The sequence below is a fragment of the Osmerus mordax genome, chromosome 16, assembly GCF_038355195.1.
Source record: "Osmerus mordax isolate fOsmMor3 chromosome 16, fOsmMor3.pri, whole genome shotgun sequence".
NCBI classification, from domain to species: domain Eukaryota; kingdom Metazoa; phylum Chordata; class Actinopteri; order Osmeriformes; family Osmeridae; genus Osmerus; species Osmerus mordax.
In genome coordinates, this window is record NC_090065.1 from 1039943 (window position 1) to 1052780 (window position 12838).

General features: G+C 50.7%; 1 protein-coding gene across 1 annotated transcript; it reads right to left on the reverse strand.

The window, feature by feature from the left end:
• Positions 1-5719, reverse strand: palmda (palmdelphin a). Its single transcript, XM_067252866.1, has 9 exons — positions 5690-5719; positions 5378-5384; positions 4949-5028; positions 4551-4669; positions 3997-4111; positions 3879-3903; positions 3659-3754; positions 2482-3504; positions 1-384 (listed from the first exon to the last, which is right to left on the reverse strand). The coding sequence occupies exons 1-9, from the start codon at positions 5717-5719 to the stop codon at positions 365-367; spliced, it is 1515 nt and encodes a 504-aa protein (XP_067108967.1). The 3' UTR covers positions 1-364.
• Positions 5720-12838: the final 7119 nt, after the last annotated feature.

A 12838-nucleotide genomic window follows, 5' to 3' on the forward strand; every position in this document is an offset into this window, starting at 1 on the left:
TTCTAGAACCAGCAGTCTTTAATCCCTCAGCAGTCATGTTTATAATCACCACACAGGTTCACTTCTCAGCAGACGACTCAGACAGATGTTGGGGTATTACGGATGCAGACTCCTCTATGGCAGCACGCAGATTAAAACAGGCACGAAGATTAAGGCACTGGAAGGTTCATTTACATTAGCATCTTAACAGTCATAATGAGTAATATGGTTGTTAACAGGAACCAGCCAGCCAGCTAGTAAACCAGCAAGCCAGCCAACCGACCAGCTAGTAAACCAGCCAGCCAGTCAGTGCAGTGGACAAGTAGTGAACAGCAGGCAGGGTTGTAGCAGGGTTGAGGGGGCTGGTCCTGTAGCTTCTGCTGGTCTAGTTCAGCATCTGTGTATCTGAAACACACACACAGGTCATGTGTATCTGTAACACACACACACACACTCACGTCATGTGTATCTGTAACACACACACACACACACTCACGTCATGTGTATCTGTAACAAACACACACACACACACAGGTCACGTGTATCTGTAACACACACACACACACATCATGTTGGAGCCAATTAGTCTCACTTGTCATTGACATTCAGATGTTTGTATGTCGTTGTTTGCGTGACAGCAAAAAAGAGACACACACATACACACTCTCTCACACACATTCACACACTCTCTCTCTCACAGACACACACACTCTCTCTCTCACAGACACACACTCTCTCTCACAGACACACACACACTCTCTCACACACACACACACACTCTCACAGACACACTCTCTCTCTCTCTCTCTCTCTCTCTCTCTCTCTCTCGCTCTCTCTCTCTCTCTCTCTCTCGCACAGACACACACACACAGCTGAGAGGTGTCTGGTTGTCTGCCCATGTTAGAGAGACACCAGATTAACAACTACCGTGTCCAATCACAGTGCCCAATCTGAAAGACACACGGGTCACATGACCTGTCCTGACGCTGAAATGTGTGTGTGTGAGAGGGGGTGTATCTGTGTTTGTATATGTGTGCAAACAGACAGACAGGCAAGCAGGCAGACAGGCAGACAGGCAGACAGACAGACAGACAGACAGGCAGACAGGCAGGCAGGCAGGCAGGCAGGCAGGCAGGCAGACAGGCAAACAGGCAGGCAGACAGGCAGGCAGGCAGGCAAACAGACAGGCAGACAGGCAGACAGGCAGACAGGCAGACAGACAGACAGACAGGCAGACAGGCAGACAGGCAGACAGGCAGACAGGCAGACAGACAGACAGACAGACAGACAGGCAGACAGGCAGACAGACAGGCAGACAGGCAGACAGGCAGACAGGCAGACAGGCAGACAGACAGACAGACAGGCAGACAGACAGGCAGACAGGCAGGCAGACAGACAGGCAGACAGGCAGACAGGCAGACAGGCAGACAGACAGACAGGCAGGCAGACAGGCAGACAGGCAGACAGACAGACAGACAGGCAGGCAGGCAGGCAGGCAGACAGCTTCACAGAAAAAAACAAGCACACAATCCAATCTTTGTTCTTTAATCCAAAAGTAAAAAAACTACAACATTTATGAAAGCGTAATTTTAAATAATCATTCTAAAAGCTATATACCAGTTATCAGACGTCAATGGCCTAAATGTAATGACATCGTTCAGCCACTAGAGGGAGCTAGAGCATGGTCTCCAGTCTCTGTATTACTGGTGAGAGACCACTTCTCCAGGAGCAGAGTTTGAGTGTAACCCTACAGGAGGGTATCTCTCCAGGAGCACACTATACCTAATCTTAGCTCTATGATGACGTCACACAGGAGGAAGCTAAGCTATGCTGCGCTAAAGTTAAGACAAAGGTGTAAAATACTGTCAAACAGAGATGTCCATTAGCAGATGATGCGCTGGTAGTCATGGGGTTCGAAGGAAAGGACAATGACAGCAAGTTAACCAGCAGGGTGGTTAGTTAGTCCAGTTAACCAGCTGTAGGTTAGTTAGTCCAGTAACCCATCAGCAGGGTGGTTAGTTAGTCCAGTTAACCAGCAGGGTGGTTAGATAGTCCAGTTAACCAGCTGTAGGTTAGATAGTCCAGTTAACCAGCTGTAGGTTAGATAGTCCAGTTAACCAGCAGTAGGTTAGTTAGTCCAGTTAACCAGCAGTAGGTTAGATAGTCCAGTTAACCAGCAGTAGGTTAGTTAGTCCAGTTAACCAGCTGTAGGTTAGATAGTCCAGTTAACCAGCAGGGTGGTTAGATAGTCCAGTTAACCAGCAGGGTGGTTAGATAGTCCAGTTAACCAGCTGTAGGTTAGATAGTCCAGTTAACCAGCAGGGTGGTCAGATAGTCCAGTTAACCAGCAGGGTGGTTAGTTAGCCCAGTAAACTGTTAGCAGGGTGGTTGGTTAGCCCAGTAAACTGTTAGCAGTGTGGTTGGTTAGGTTAGTGTGTGTCTAGTTAGTTGTTCACATGACAGAGCAGCAGTGTTTCTGGGTGTTGCTGATCTTCCTGTTACCTGCGTTCGTCTTCCCCTCTCTGAGGCGTCGCTCTGATCGGCCCTCCTGCTTGCAGACCCCCTTCCACGGCCTCCGCCCTCGCACACCGCCGCCGTTGCAGTTAGCGGCCTCAGGCTCCACCCCTCGCTGGCCTTGCTGGTAACCGTAGTTACGCCCGCGCCCGACGTGAGAATCGCCGCCGTCGTCATCATCGTCGCCGATGACGACGAGTTCCGCCTTAATGGAACCCTCGTAGCCCAGGCCCCGCCCACTGTCGTCCTCGGCCGTCTGGAAGCCCATGAAGATGGCGGTGACCGGCTCCGACACGTCCGGATTGACCGGCAGGGCGTTGAGTATGCGGAAGGGGGCGTCGTCCTCGTAGAGAGGGGAGGGGCACCGGTCCGGGTAGGCGGAGTTATAGAAGATGGCAGACGGTTGGCTGTCAGCTGGGAGGCGGTACAGGTCTGAGTAGGAAGGGGTGTGGCCTTGCTGTTGACGGTAGCTGTCGACTGGCTGGTAGTACTTGTCCTCGCTGCTGAGGTAAGACCGGGCTGGAATGTGATTGGCCTCAAGGTAGCAGCTCTCTGTTCCGGATAACACTTCCTGGTTGTGGTCATGTGACAGCTGGTGTCCATTTACTCTGCGGTTGGATTGGCTAAGGCTCTGCCCTCTGCTGCCCCTGTGGTTGGTGGAAGGTACTGCAGGGAGAGGCAGTGCTCTGCTGCTGGTGGAGAGCTCCCCCTGGTGGCTGCAGCTGGTGTCGCTGCGCTGTGGCGCCCTCTGGTGTTTCCTCTCAGTAGCGTCTCTCAGGAGCTGCTCCACCTCGCTGGAGCTCAGCTCGTCCACACCATGTGACCCAGGCCCCGCCCCCGGCCCCGCCCCCGGCCCGTCACAGCGCATGGCGTACACGCACTTCCTGCCATCGTCGTAAACTTTGACCCCGCGCTGCTGCAGCTCCTGGGGGGTGACGGTTGCCGTGGAGATGACCCTGCTCTCTCCCGTGCGTCGGTCTTTCTGGACATTGATTTCCATGGCGAAGAGAGCTGGGGGGAGGGGGAGGGGGGAGGGAAGGGGGAGGGGGAGAGGAAGCAAGAAAATTAGGAGAGCGGAGACGCTGGATCAGATGACAGAGAATCTGAGGTCATCCTTCTCACCTATGGCTCTCTGAGTGTGTGTGTCTTAGTGTGTGTGTCTTACTCTGCTTGGGCTGGTCGCGGTCTGTGTGTGTGTCAGAGAGTCTGTAGTTCAGGGGTCTGTAGGACAGCGGCGCCTCTGGGGGGAACTGGAGGAGCTCTGCTGACAGACAGGCAGACAGACAGGTAGACAGGTAGACAGGTAGGCAGGTCAGAGTGACAGACAGACAGATCTTGTAACATGGTCCACCGTAACATGGTGTCTAATGTAAAATCACATTTACCTTGTTTGAAGTTCTTTTTTGCTTCCTGTAAAACAGAGGATGTTAGTAAGTTGTCAAGAATCTCAAGTATGTGTTTGTGAGTGCGTGTGTGTGTGTGACTGTGTGTGTGTGTGTGTACCTTGATGATATCCTCTGAAGTTTTCTCTACAGCTTTCAGTCTCTTCAGGATGAAGCTCTCATTGGTGGAGATCATAGACTCCTCCCTCTCCAGCTCCTCGACCTCCTTCTCCATCCTACAAACACACGTTTATACACACACACAAACAAACACAGGGTTGCTGACCCTAACCCTACTGACCCTAACCCTGCCACACTAACATCCCTGCTGACCATAACCCTGCTGACCCTAACCCTGCTGACCCTAACCCTACTGACCCTAACCCTGCTGACCATAACCCTGCTGACCCTGCTGACCCTAACCCTACTGACCCTAACCCTACTGACCCTAACCCTGCTGACCATAACCCTGCCACACTATGTGCATGTGTATGTATGAAATTGTGACACTATGTGTGTGTGTGTACCTGTGTGTGTGTGTGTGTGTGTGTGTGTGTGTACCTGTGTGTGTGTGTGTGTGTGTGTGTGTGTACCTGTGTAAGTGTGTGTGTGTGTACCTGTGTGTGTGTGTGTACCTGTGTGTGTGTGTGTGTGTACCTGTGTGTGTGTGTGTACCTGTGTATGCTGCCCTGCAGCAGCCTGGTGTGTGTCTGGTCGTCTCTCAGGCTCTGTTTCTGCTGTGAGCTGAGCGCTGAGGAGCCCTCCATCAGCCACTGGTCCCTGAGGAACCGCTTCTGTTGGGGGGGGGGATTGAGACGTTTTCATTGGAGCCTTCTGGAGTGTTGGGGTGAGAGAGGGCGATGTATAGAGAGCACACAGAATGAGAGAAGAAAAGAGACTGCGGCCAGACAGACTCTCTCTCCCCCTGAGGCAGAAAGGTTGAATAGAGTCTGGAGAACAGAACACTCAGGGTCAGTCCAGAACACTCTGGAACACTCAGAGTCACTCCGGAACACTGAGGAACACTCAGGGTTACTCCGGAAAGCTCCGGAACAGTCAGGGTGAAAGCTCACCTTCAGGTGCTGCAGCTTCAGCTTGTCCTTGTCTATTTCCTGCTTCTTCAGAGCAATGTCCTCCTGCACCCTTCTCTCTCCTGTAGAGAGAGAGAGACAGAGAGGCAGAGGGAGGGAGAAACAGAGGGGGAGAGTGAGAGAGAGAGACAGAGAGAGAGAGAGAGAGAGAGAGAGAGAGAGAGAGAGAGAGAGAGAGAGAGAGAGAGAGAGAGAGAGAGAGAGAGAGAGAGAGAGAGAGAGAGAGAGAGAGAGAGAGAGAAACAGTCTGGGATTTTGAGGTGATGTGAGATCTGATCTGGGGTCAGCTCACCGTGATGGCCTGGAGTCTCTCCTTCAGCAGCTCTTCCTCCTCCATACTGACCCTGGATCTGCCCACACAGGAAGTAAACACTGACCCTGGATCTGCCCACACAGGAAGTAAACACTGACCCTGGATCTGCCCACACAGGAAGTAAACACACACAGAGAGACAGTTTCTCTGTTATCCTGGTCTAAGTAGACCTTCTTTGTTCTGAAAGAAAACAATCCAATACAGTTCCTGGACATACACTCTTAAGTAGGGTTAACTCTGCAGGAGCAGGGTTGGAAAACTCGAGGGTTGACCTATATATCTCAACCAAGTGGCCACATTGATGAATAGTTGACCTAGTTGTCTTAGTAGGGGGTAGGAAGGGGAGTGGGCCTAGAAAGGAAGAGGGGGGAGAGAGGGTTTGCCCCCCTGCGGTTCTCTGGATAACTGACCCAGTCTCTGACCCAGAACCAGAACACCATCACCCCTGCTACTCCATCACCCACTTTACACCCTACTGACCACGGGGGGATCAGACGATGAATGTGTGCTCCCTGACCCGTGTGTGTGTGTGTGTATGGGGGGGGGGGGCTCCCTGACCCGTGTGTGTGTGTGGGGGGGGGAGGATGTTCAATAGGTTCATTAGATCACTGTATGAGAGACTGCTTGTGTTCAGTCACACTGTCCTGTCCTGGTTCTAGAAGCTCTTCTGTCTGTCATGTTCTAGTTTGATTTATCTATGTGGTACAGTGTGTGTGTGTTCTGCTGTCCCACCAGTTCTGACACAGACACACACTGTGGGTTAACACATACACACCCTAACCTCAACTATCTATCTATGAAACCCATAACCCGATTCCGTACATATGTCACATGGTCAGCATACTGTGCTGGCAGTGTTTGATTTATACTCCTAAACAGCACAGCACCAGTGGAAAGTTGACAGGAAGTAACCTTAGGTTCCTGGGGCATGAACACCAGGCTAATTCAAGCGCATCCCAAGCATTTAAAACATGTGTGTGTGTTTAAATTTGTGCGCGTTTGTGTATTTCTTCTGTGTGTGTGTGTGTGTTTTAAAAACCGTGCTCCAGACTTCCTGTCTCCCAGTCTAAGAACACACTCCAGCTATACAGGGCCCCTTACCTCAAGGACAGATAGGCAGAACAGGCAGACAGACAGACAGACAGACAGACAGGCAGGCAGGGGGGCAGGCAGGCAGGCAGGCAGACAGACAGGTCTGACTGACAGACAGACAGAGACAGACAGACAGACAGACAGGCAGGCAGGCAGGCAGGCAGACAGACAGGCAGGTCTGACTGACAGACAGAGACAGACAGACAGACAGACAGGTGGTATGACAGACTGACATTCTACACAGAGACAGGCAAACTCACAGTTAGCTGTAACTAAGACATGACACCACATGTCATGTACAGCATGTATCAGTCCCAGATAGGACTGCTGTCTAAGCAACTCTAAGCTGATCATTGATGACTTAGAGCTAAATCTCTGCCAGGCATCTGGCCTCAGTGTAGCTGTAGCCTAGCTACCATCAGAGGGATGCCTAGCTTGCTATTGTGTCTTGGCTAGCTGGCTAGGCTACATGCTTTCAGCTAATTCATAGCTTGCTTCTGTGTCTTGGCTAGCTGGCTAGGCTACATGCTATCAGATAATCACTCTCCTGCTATTGTGTCTGTGGGCAGCTTTTTCTAGGTTACATGCTATCAGCTAATCATCTGCTTTTCCACTCCTTCTCTCTTTCCTCCCCTTCCTTTTAAACCTCTCCTGCTCGCTCTCTCTCTCTCTCTCTCTCTCTCTCTCTCTCTCTCTCTCTCCTCCTCCTCTTCCACTCTCTCTCTCTCTCTCTCTCTCTCTGCTCCTCCTCCTCTTCCACTCTCTCTCTCCTCCTCTTCGCTACTTCTGTTCAGAACTGTAGCTGTAGATGTTTTGAACGTTCTACAAATAGAACCTCATGTATGTCTAATGTGTTCTAAATTCGTGGTGGGGGGGGTGGGGGGGGGGGGGGGCGAGGAGGTAACAAAAAAGGAGTTTACAAAAAGTTCCACCTGAGAGACCAAACTTGATCAACTGTCCAATCAATCACTTTGATATTGACACCAGCCAATCACATTCAAATCTCAGTCCAACCAAGGTTCAGATGTGTATAGTTTCACAGTATTTTGGTGGTTCCAGCCAAGTGAACTGTCTGCGCTGTGCTGGTAAAATATTGTTCCTTGACTCTGTCCGCCCAAACATTCACTTCTGCTGAACTTTCTACACTTTTATGTCGCTTTCGATTAGTGTCAAATCAGAATGATAACACATACTTGGAGTGGTGCGCTGACGCGTAAGGAGACCGAAGTGGTTTCTCCCTTCGGTCTTGGTCCAGGTCGATTCTGCTTATAGCTCAGTGGTTAGAGCATTCGACAGCAAATCCGAGTGGTTGCAAGTTTGATTTCCTCCCTAACCCCACACTTGGAAATGTACTAATTGTACATGTACCGTACAGTCACATGTTACTGACGCTTTAATATGTGTTTGTGTAGACTTTAAGTGTACTTTAAGTATTATATTTGTCCGCTTGGAGAGTAGGCTTGAACTTGTGGTGTGAGGTCAGTTTTTTATCCCGTGTAAAAGTGTCAGCAGCATATCTCTACCCCAGTACCAGCTGTCTGATATCCGCTTGCCCCGGCTGCTACGACAGCTCGCGGGACTCGCCACGGCCAAGCAGCGCTGCTGGTGAAAACGGAAGCGGTTTAGCGGCTTTAAAAGATTAAAGACCCTGTGTGTCTCCATTGGTGTGTTTCCAGTTTGAGTTTGACACTTTGACAACAATAACCGGACGAACACCCCCCCCCCCCCCCCCCGTAACCGGTCCGGTTATCTATTCAGTTGGTTGTGGATTTTACGCAGTGATGAATACACACTTCATACTGTTACACCGTTTCAAAGTGAACAAAAACATGGATAGCAAATAACGGTCTCTACTCACCGGTAGCTCGTAACCCCAACCGGTGTTATAAAAGTCGCTGGAGGTCCGCGTTCTGTAGCACTGGGACATAAAGTAACGCGCTCTGATCCGTTACGTCTAGAAGGGGGGTTAGAAGGTCGTCAAGGATACGCGTGATTGGCAGTTTGCCTTTATCCTTCACACCAATGGGAATTAGCTAAGTGTCGCGTGAACACGCTTCGTTCCGGTTGTCATGTGCACGCTCACCTTCCTTTCCAAACACACTGGTCCAGGCGCTTCTTTACCGAAGTTGAAAAGGACCGTTTATACTCTGAGAATAAAACAGCTGTGTTTTTCTACGGTTGACAGACGTGAAGAAACGGCGGGAAAAGGACAAACACTTAAGCTCGTCATCTCTAACGCAGAAGCTGGGACAGTGTGTGAATGTGGTCGTTTTTTATTCCTGTTTTATCCCGTGTACTTGAAACATTCCAACGGGTGAACGTTTGTGGCATAAGTTACTTCCAGGCGACCGAATCCATCACGTGGTTAACGACTGAGTTATTATGGAGGCAATAAATACCTGGCATCTTGCATTCATCATCTTGACAGATAGACAGGTGCGATTGTCGCCACGGCAACAAACAGATCCTGAAATACCAGGAGGGGAATGACAGCAGGGCGGTCAGTCTGAAGAGTTCTGAATGGTGTCTCTCTCTGTGAGTGTTCAGGCTGGGTCTGGATATACACTCAGGTTAGAACTAAATTACATGTTTACAACTCTCCTCTCCCATCTCTCCTCTGCTCTCCTCTCCCATCTCTCCTCTCTCTCCTCTCCCATCTCTCCTCTCTCTCCTCTCCCATCTCTCCATCTCTCTCCTCTCCCATCTCTCCTCTCATCTGCTCTCTCTCGTCTCCCATCTCTCCTCTCCCATCTCTCTCCTCTCCCATCTCTCCTCTCTCTCCTCTCCCATCTCTCCTCTCATCTGCTCTCCTCTCCATCTCTCCTCTCTCTCCTCTCCATCTCTCCTCTCATCTGCTCTCCTCTCCCGTCTCTCCTCTCTCTCCTCTCCCATCTCTCCTCTATCTGCTCTCCTCTCTCTCCTCTGCCATCTCTCCTCTCTCTCTTCTCCCATCTCTCCTCTCATCTGCTCTCCTCTCTCTCCTCTCCATCTCTCCCATCTCTCTCCTCTCCCATCTCTCCTCTCATCTGCTCTCCTCTCTCTCCTCTCCCATCTCTCTCCTCTCCCATCTCTCCTCTCATCTGCTCTCCTCTGCTCTCCTCTCCCATCTCTCCTCTCCCATCTCTCCATCTCTCTCCTCTCCCATCTCTCCTCTCTCTCCTCTCCCATCTCTCCTCTCATCTGCTCTCCTCTGCTCTCCTCTCTCTCCTCTCCCATCTCTCCTCTCCCATCTCTCCCATCTCTCTCCTCTCTCTCCTCTCCAGCAGTGTGAGTTCCCAGGTGCAGAATAGACCTGCTGTTCAAACACACCCTCAGCCCCCGCCCCCCTCTGCCAGTCTGTTGTGAAGTTTAACACCCCTCTGTTAAAACATGTCACCTTCACCTGCACGACACATTCTCTCTGGTGCCTCTAATGAGGCAAGATACGGACACACGACAAACACACTCTCATACACCGACACATTCCTGGACACACACAGTTGACACACAGTCCTGACAGAGTGACCCTGCACAGTGTCCTGACCCTAACCAACCTTGACCTCTGACCCTGTGCATGCTCGTAGCCAGACCGTTGGTGTTAGACCCAATAGACTGTGACACACACACGCTTTCTCTCACACACACACACACACACACACACTCTCTCTCTCACACACACACACAAACACACACACGCTCTCTCTCTCACACACACACACACACACGCTCTCTCTCACACACACACACTCTCTCTCTCACACACACGCTCTCTCTCACACACAAACTCACACACACGCTCTCTCTCACATACACATTCTCTCTCACACACACACACATGCTCTCTCTCTCACACACACACTCTCTCACACACACAATTTCTCTTCTTGCTCTCCCCTCTTCCCCATCTAAACCTCCTCTCTCCCCCAGCCCCCTGCTCTCACTCCCTTCCCTCTCCCCCCAGCTATCTCTCTCTCTCTCTCTCTCTCTCTCTCTCTCTCTCTCTCCCAGCTATCTCTCTCTCTCCCAGCTATCTCTCTCTGTCCCCCAGCTATCTCTCTCTCTACCCCCAGCTATCTCTCTCTCTTTACCCCCAGCTATCTCTCTCTCTACCCCCAGCTATCTCTCTCTCTCCCCCAGCTATCTCTCTCTCTATCCCCAGCTATCTCTCTCTCTCCCCCAGCTATCTCTCTCTCTCTCTCTCTCCCAGCTATCTCTCTCTCTCCCCCAGCTATCTCTCTCTGTCCCCCAGCTATCTCTCTCTCTACCCCCAGCTATCTCTCTCTCTTTACCCCCAGCTATCTCTCTCTCTCTACCCCCAGCTATCTCTCTCTCTCCCCCAGCTATCTCTCTCTCTATCCCAGCTATCTCTCTCTCTCCCCCAGCTATCTCTCTCTCCCCCAGCTATCTCTCCCCCAGCTATCTCTCTCTCTCCCCCAGCTATCTCTCTCTCTCTCCCCCAGCTATCTCTCCCTCTCCCCCAGCTATCTCTCTCTCTCCCCCAGCTATCTCTCTCTCTCCCCCAGCTATCTCTCTCTCTCCCCCAGCTATCTCTCTCTCTCCCCCAGCTATCTCTCTCTCTCCCCCAGATATCTCGCTCTCTTCCCCAGCTCTCCCCCCAGCAGCTCAATCATGTCAATGTTGTTGTTCAGGCATGAGGCCATCTAACCTCCTTACTGCTCTAATCCAATCAGCTCATCTCTCTTCTCAGGGGGGCTGATCCTGGGGATCCTGTCATAGGGGGGGAGGGGAGGAGGGGGAGAGAGAGGGAGAGACAGATGGGGAGAGAGAGGGAGAGAGAGGGAGAGAGAGAGGAGGGGAAGTCATTCAGCATCGTCATGAACTCTTCCCTTCTCTCCATCTCTCTGTTTCTGCTCTTATACATCTGGTGTTCTCTCTGTTTCTGCCTTGTCCCTGCCTCCCCACCTCCACCCCCCTACACACCTCCAACCCCCCACACACCTCCACCTCCTCTCACATCTCCACCCCCCCACACATCTCCACCTCCACACAGTCCTGCAATCTGCATCTCCGACATGTTCACCAGAGAAACACTGAGCATCTCTCTCCAGCAGAGGGGGCTGTGCATCTGTTTGAGACAGAGAGCGGGAGAAAGAGAGGAGAGAAGTAGAGATAGAGAGACCAGCAGGGAGAATGAGAGAGACCAGCAGACAGAGTTAGAGAGACCAGCAGAGAGAGAGAGACCACCAGAGAGTGTGAGACCAGCAGAGAGAGAGACCAGCAGACAGAGTGAGAGAGACCAACAGAGAGAGATCAGCAGAGAGAGAGACCAGCAGAGAGAGCCAGAGGAGAGACACCAGCACACCCAGGTCCCTGCTCCCACCCTCCTCAGGATGCTTTGAGCAGGAGAGAACTGGGACTAGCATTCAGGATTACCTGCAGGATAGGACTACACACACACACACACACCCCACATACATATACACACAAACACCACATGCTAACGGAGAGAGAGTCCACATTCTGTCCACATGCTCTATTTGTATGTCGCTTTGGATAAAAGCATCTGATAAATTAATAAAATACAAACTTAAAGGAGAGATTGGGAATGAAAAGAGAGATATAAATATATAAATATGTATTGAATGAAAGCAGGGGAGAGATAGATGATGGTCTGCTCAGTCTGGCTGAGAAAATGAGAGATGTAAACAGAGAAAGAGAGATATACAGAGAGATCAGAAGGATCCACTACAAACAGAGAAAGGAAGCATGAGGGAGAGAGAACAGTTAGAGAAATGAAGAGAGAGGTACTCAGTAAGAGAGAACAGTTAGATAAATGAAGAGAGAGGTACTCAGTAAGAGAGAACAGTTAGAGAAATGAAGAGAGAGGTATTCAGTAAGAGAGAACAGTTAGAGAAATGAAGAGAGAGGTACTCAGTAAGAGAGAACAGTTAGAGAAATTAAGAGAGAGGTACTCAGTAAGAAAGAACAGTTAGATAATGAAGAGAGAGGTACTCAGTAAGAGAGAACAGTTAGAGAAATTAAGAGAGAGGTACTCTCTCTTCATTCTCTTCATGGGGAGTCAGGTGGCTGAGCGGTGAGGGAATAGTAATCCGAAGGTTGCCAGTTCGATTCCCGGTCATGCCAACTGACGTTGTGTCCTTGGGCAAGGCACTTCACCCTACTTGCCTTGGGGGAATGTCCCTGTACTTACTGTAAGTCGCTCTGGATAAGAGCGTCTGCTAAATGACTAAATGTAAATGTACTCAGTAAGAGAGAACAGTTAGAGAAATGAAGAGAGAGGTACTCAGTAAGAGAGAACAGAGATAGAAAATAACCCACTCCATCTTGCTGAGCCAGGCTCCCTCCATCCCAGGGTTGCCATGGTGAATTCTCTACATGGGCGAAGGAGGCTGGAGTGTTCTGATCAGCACTGTAGAACACACATATACACACACACACAAATATACACACGCACATATACACACACATATACACAAACAGACATCTTGCCTGTGTCCATTCCTCCC

Bases quoted from the DNA above. Each gene is read 5' to 3' on its own strand.
- palmda (XM_067252866.1), bottom strand. From the start codon at position 5,719: ATGGTGTTCTGGTTCTGGGTCAGAGACTGG. The intron at 3,755-3,878 runs GTAAATGTGATT...GTCTGTCAGCAG, and splicing joins AAAAAAGAACTTCAAACAAG to AGCTCCTCCAGTTCCCCCCA. The intron at 3,505-3,658 runs GTAAGACACACA...CCCTCCCCCCAG, and splicing joins CCGCGACCAGCCCAAGCAGA to CTCTCTTCGCCATGGAAATC.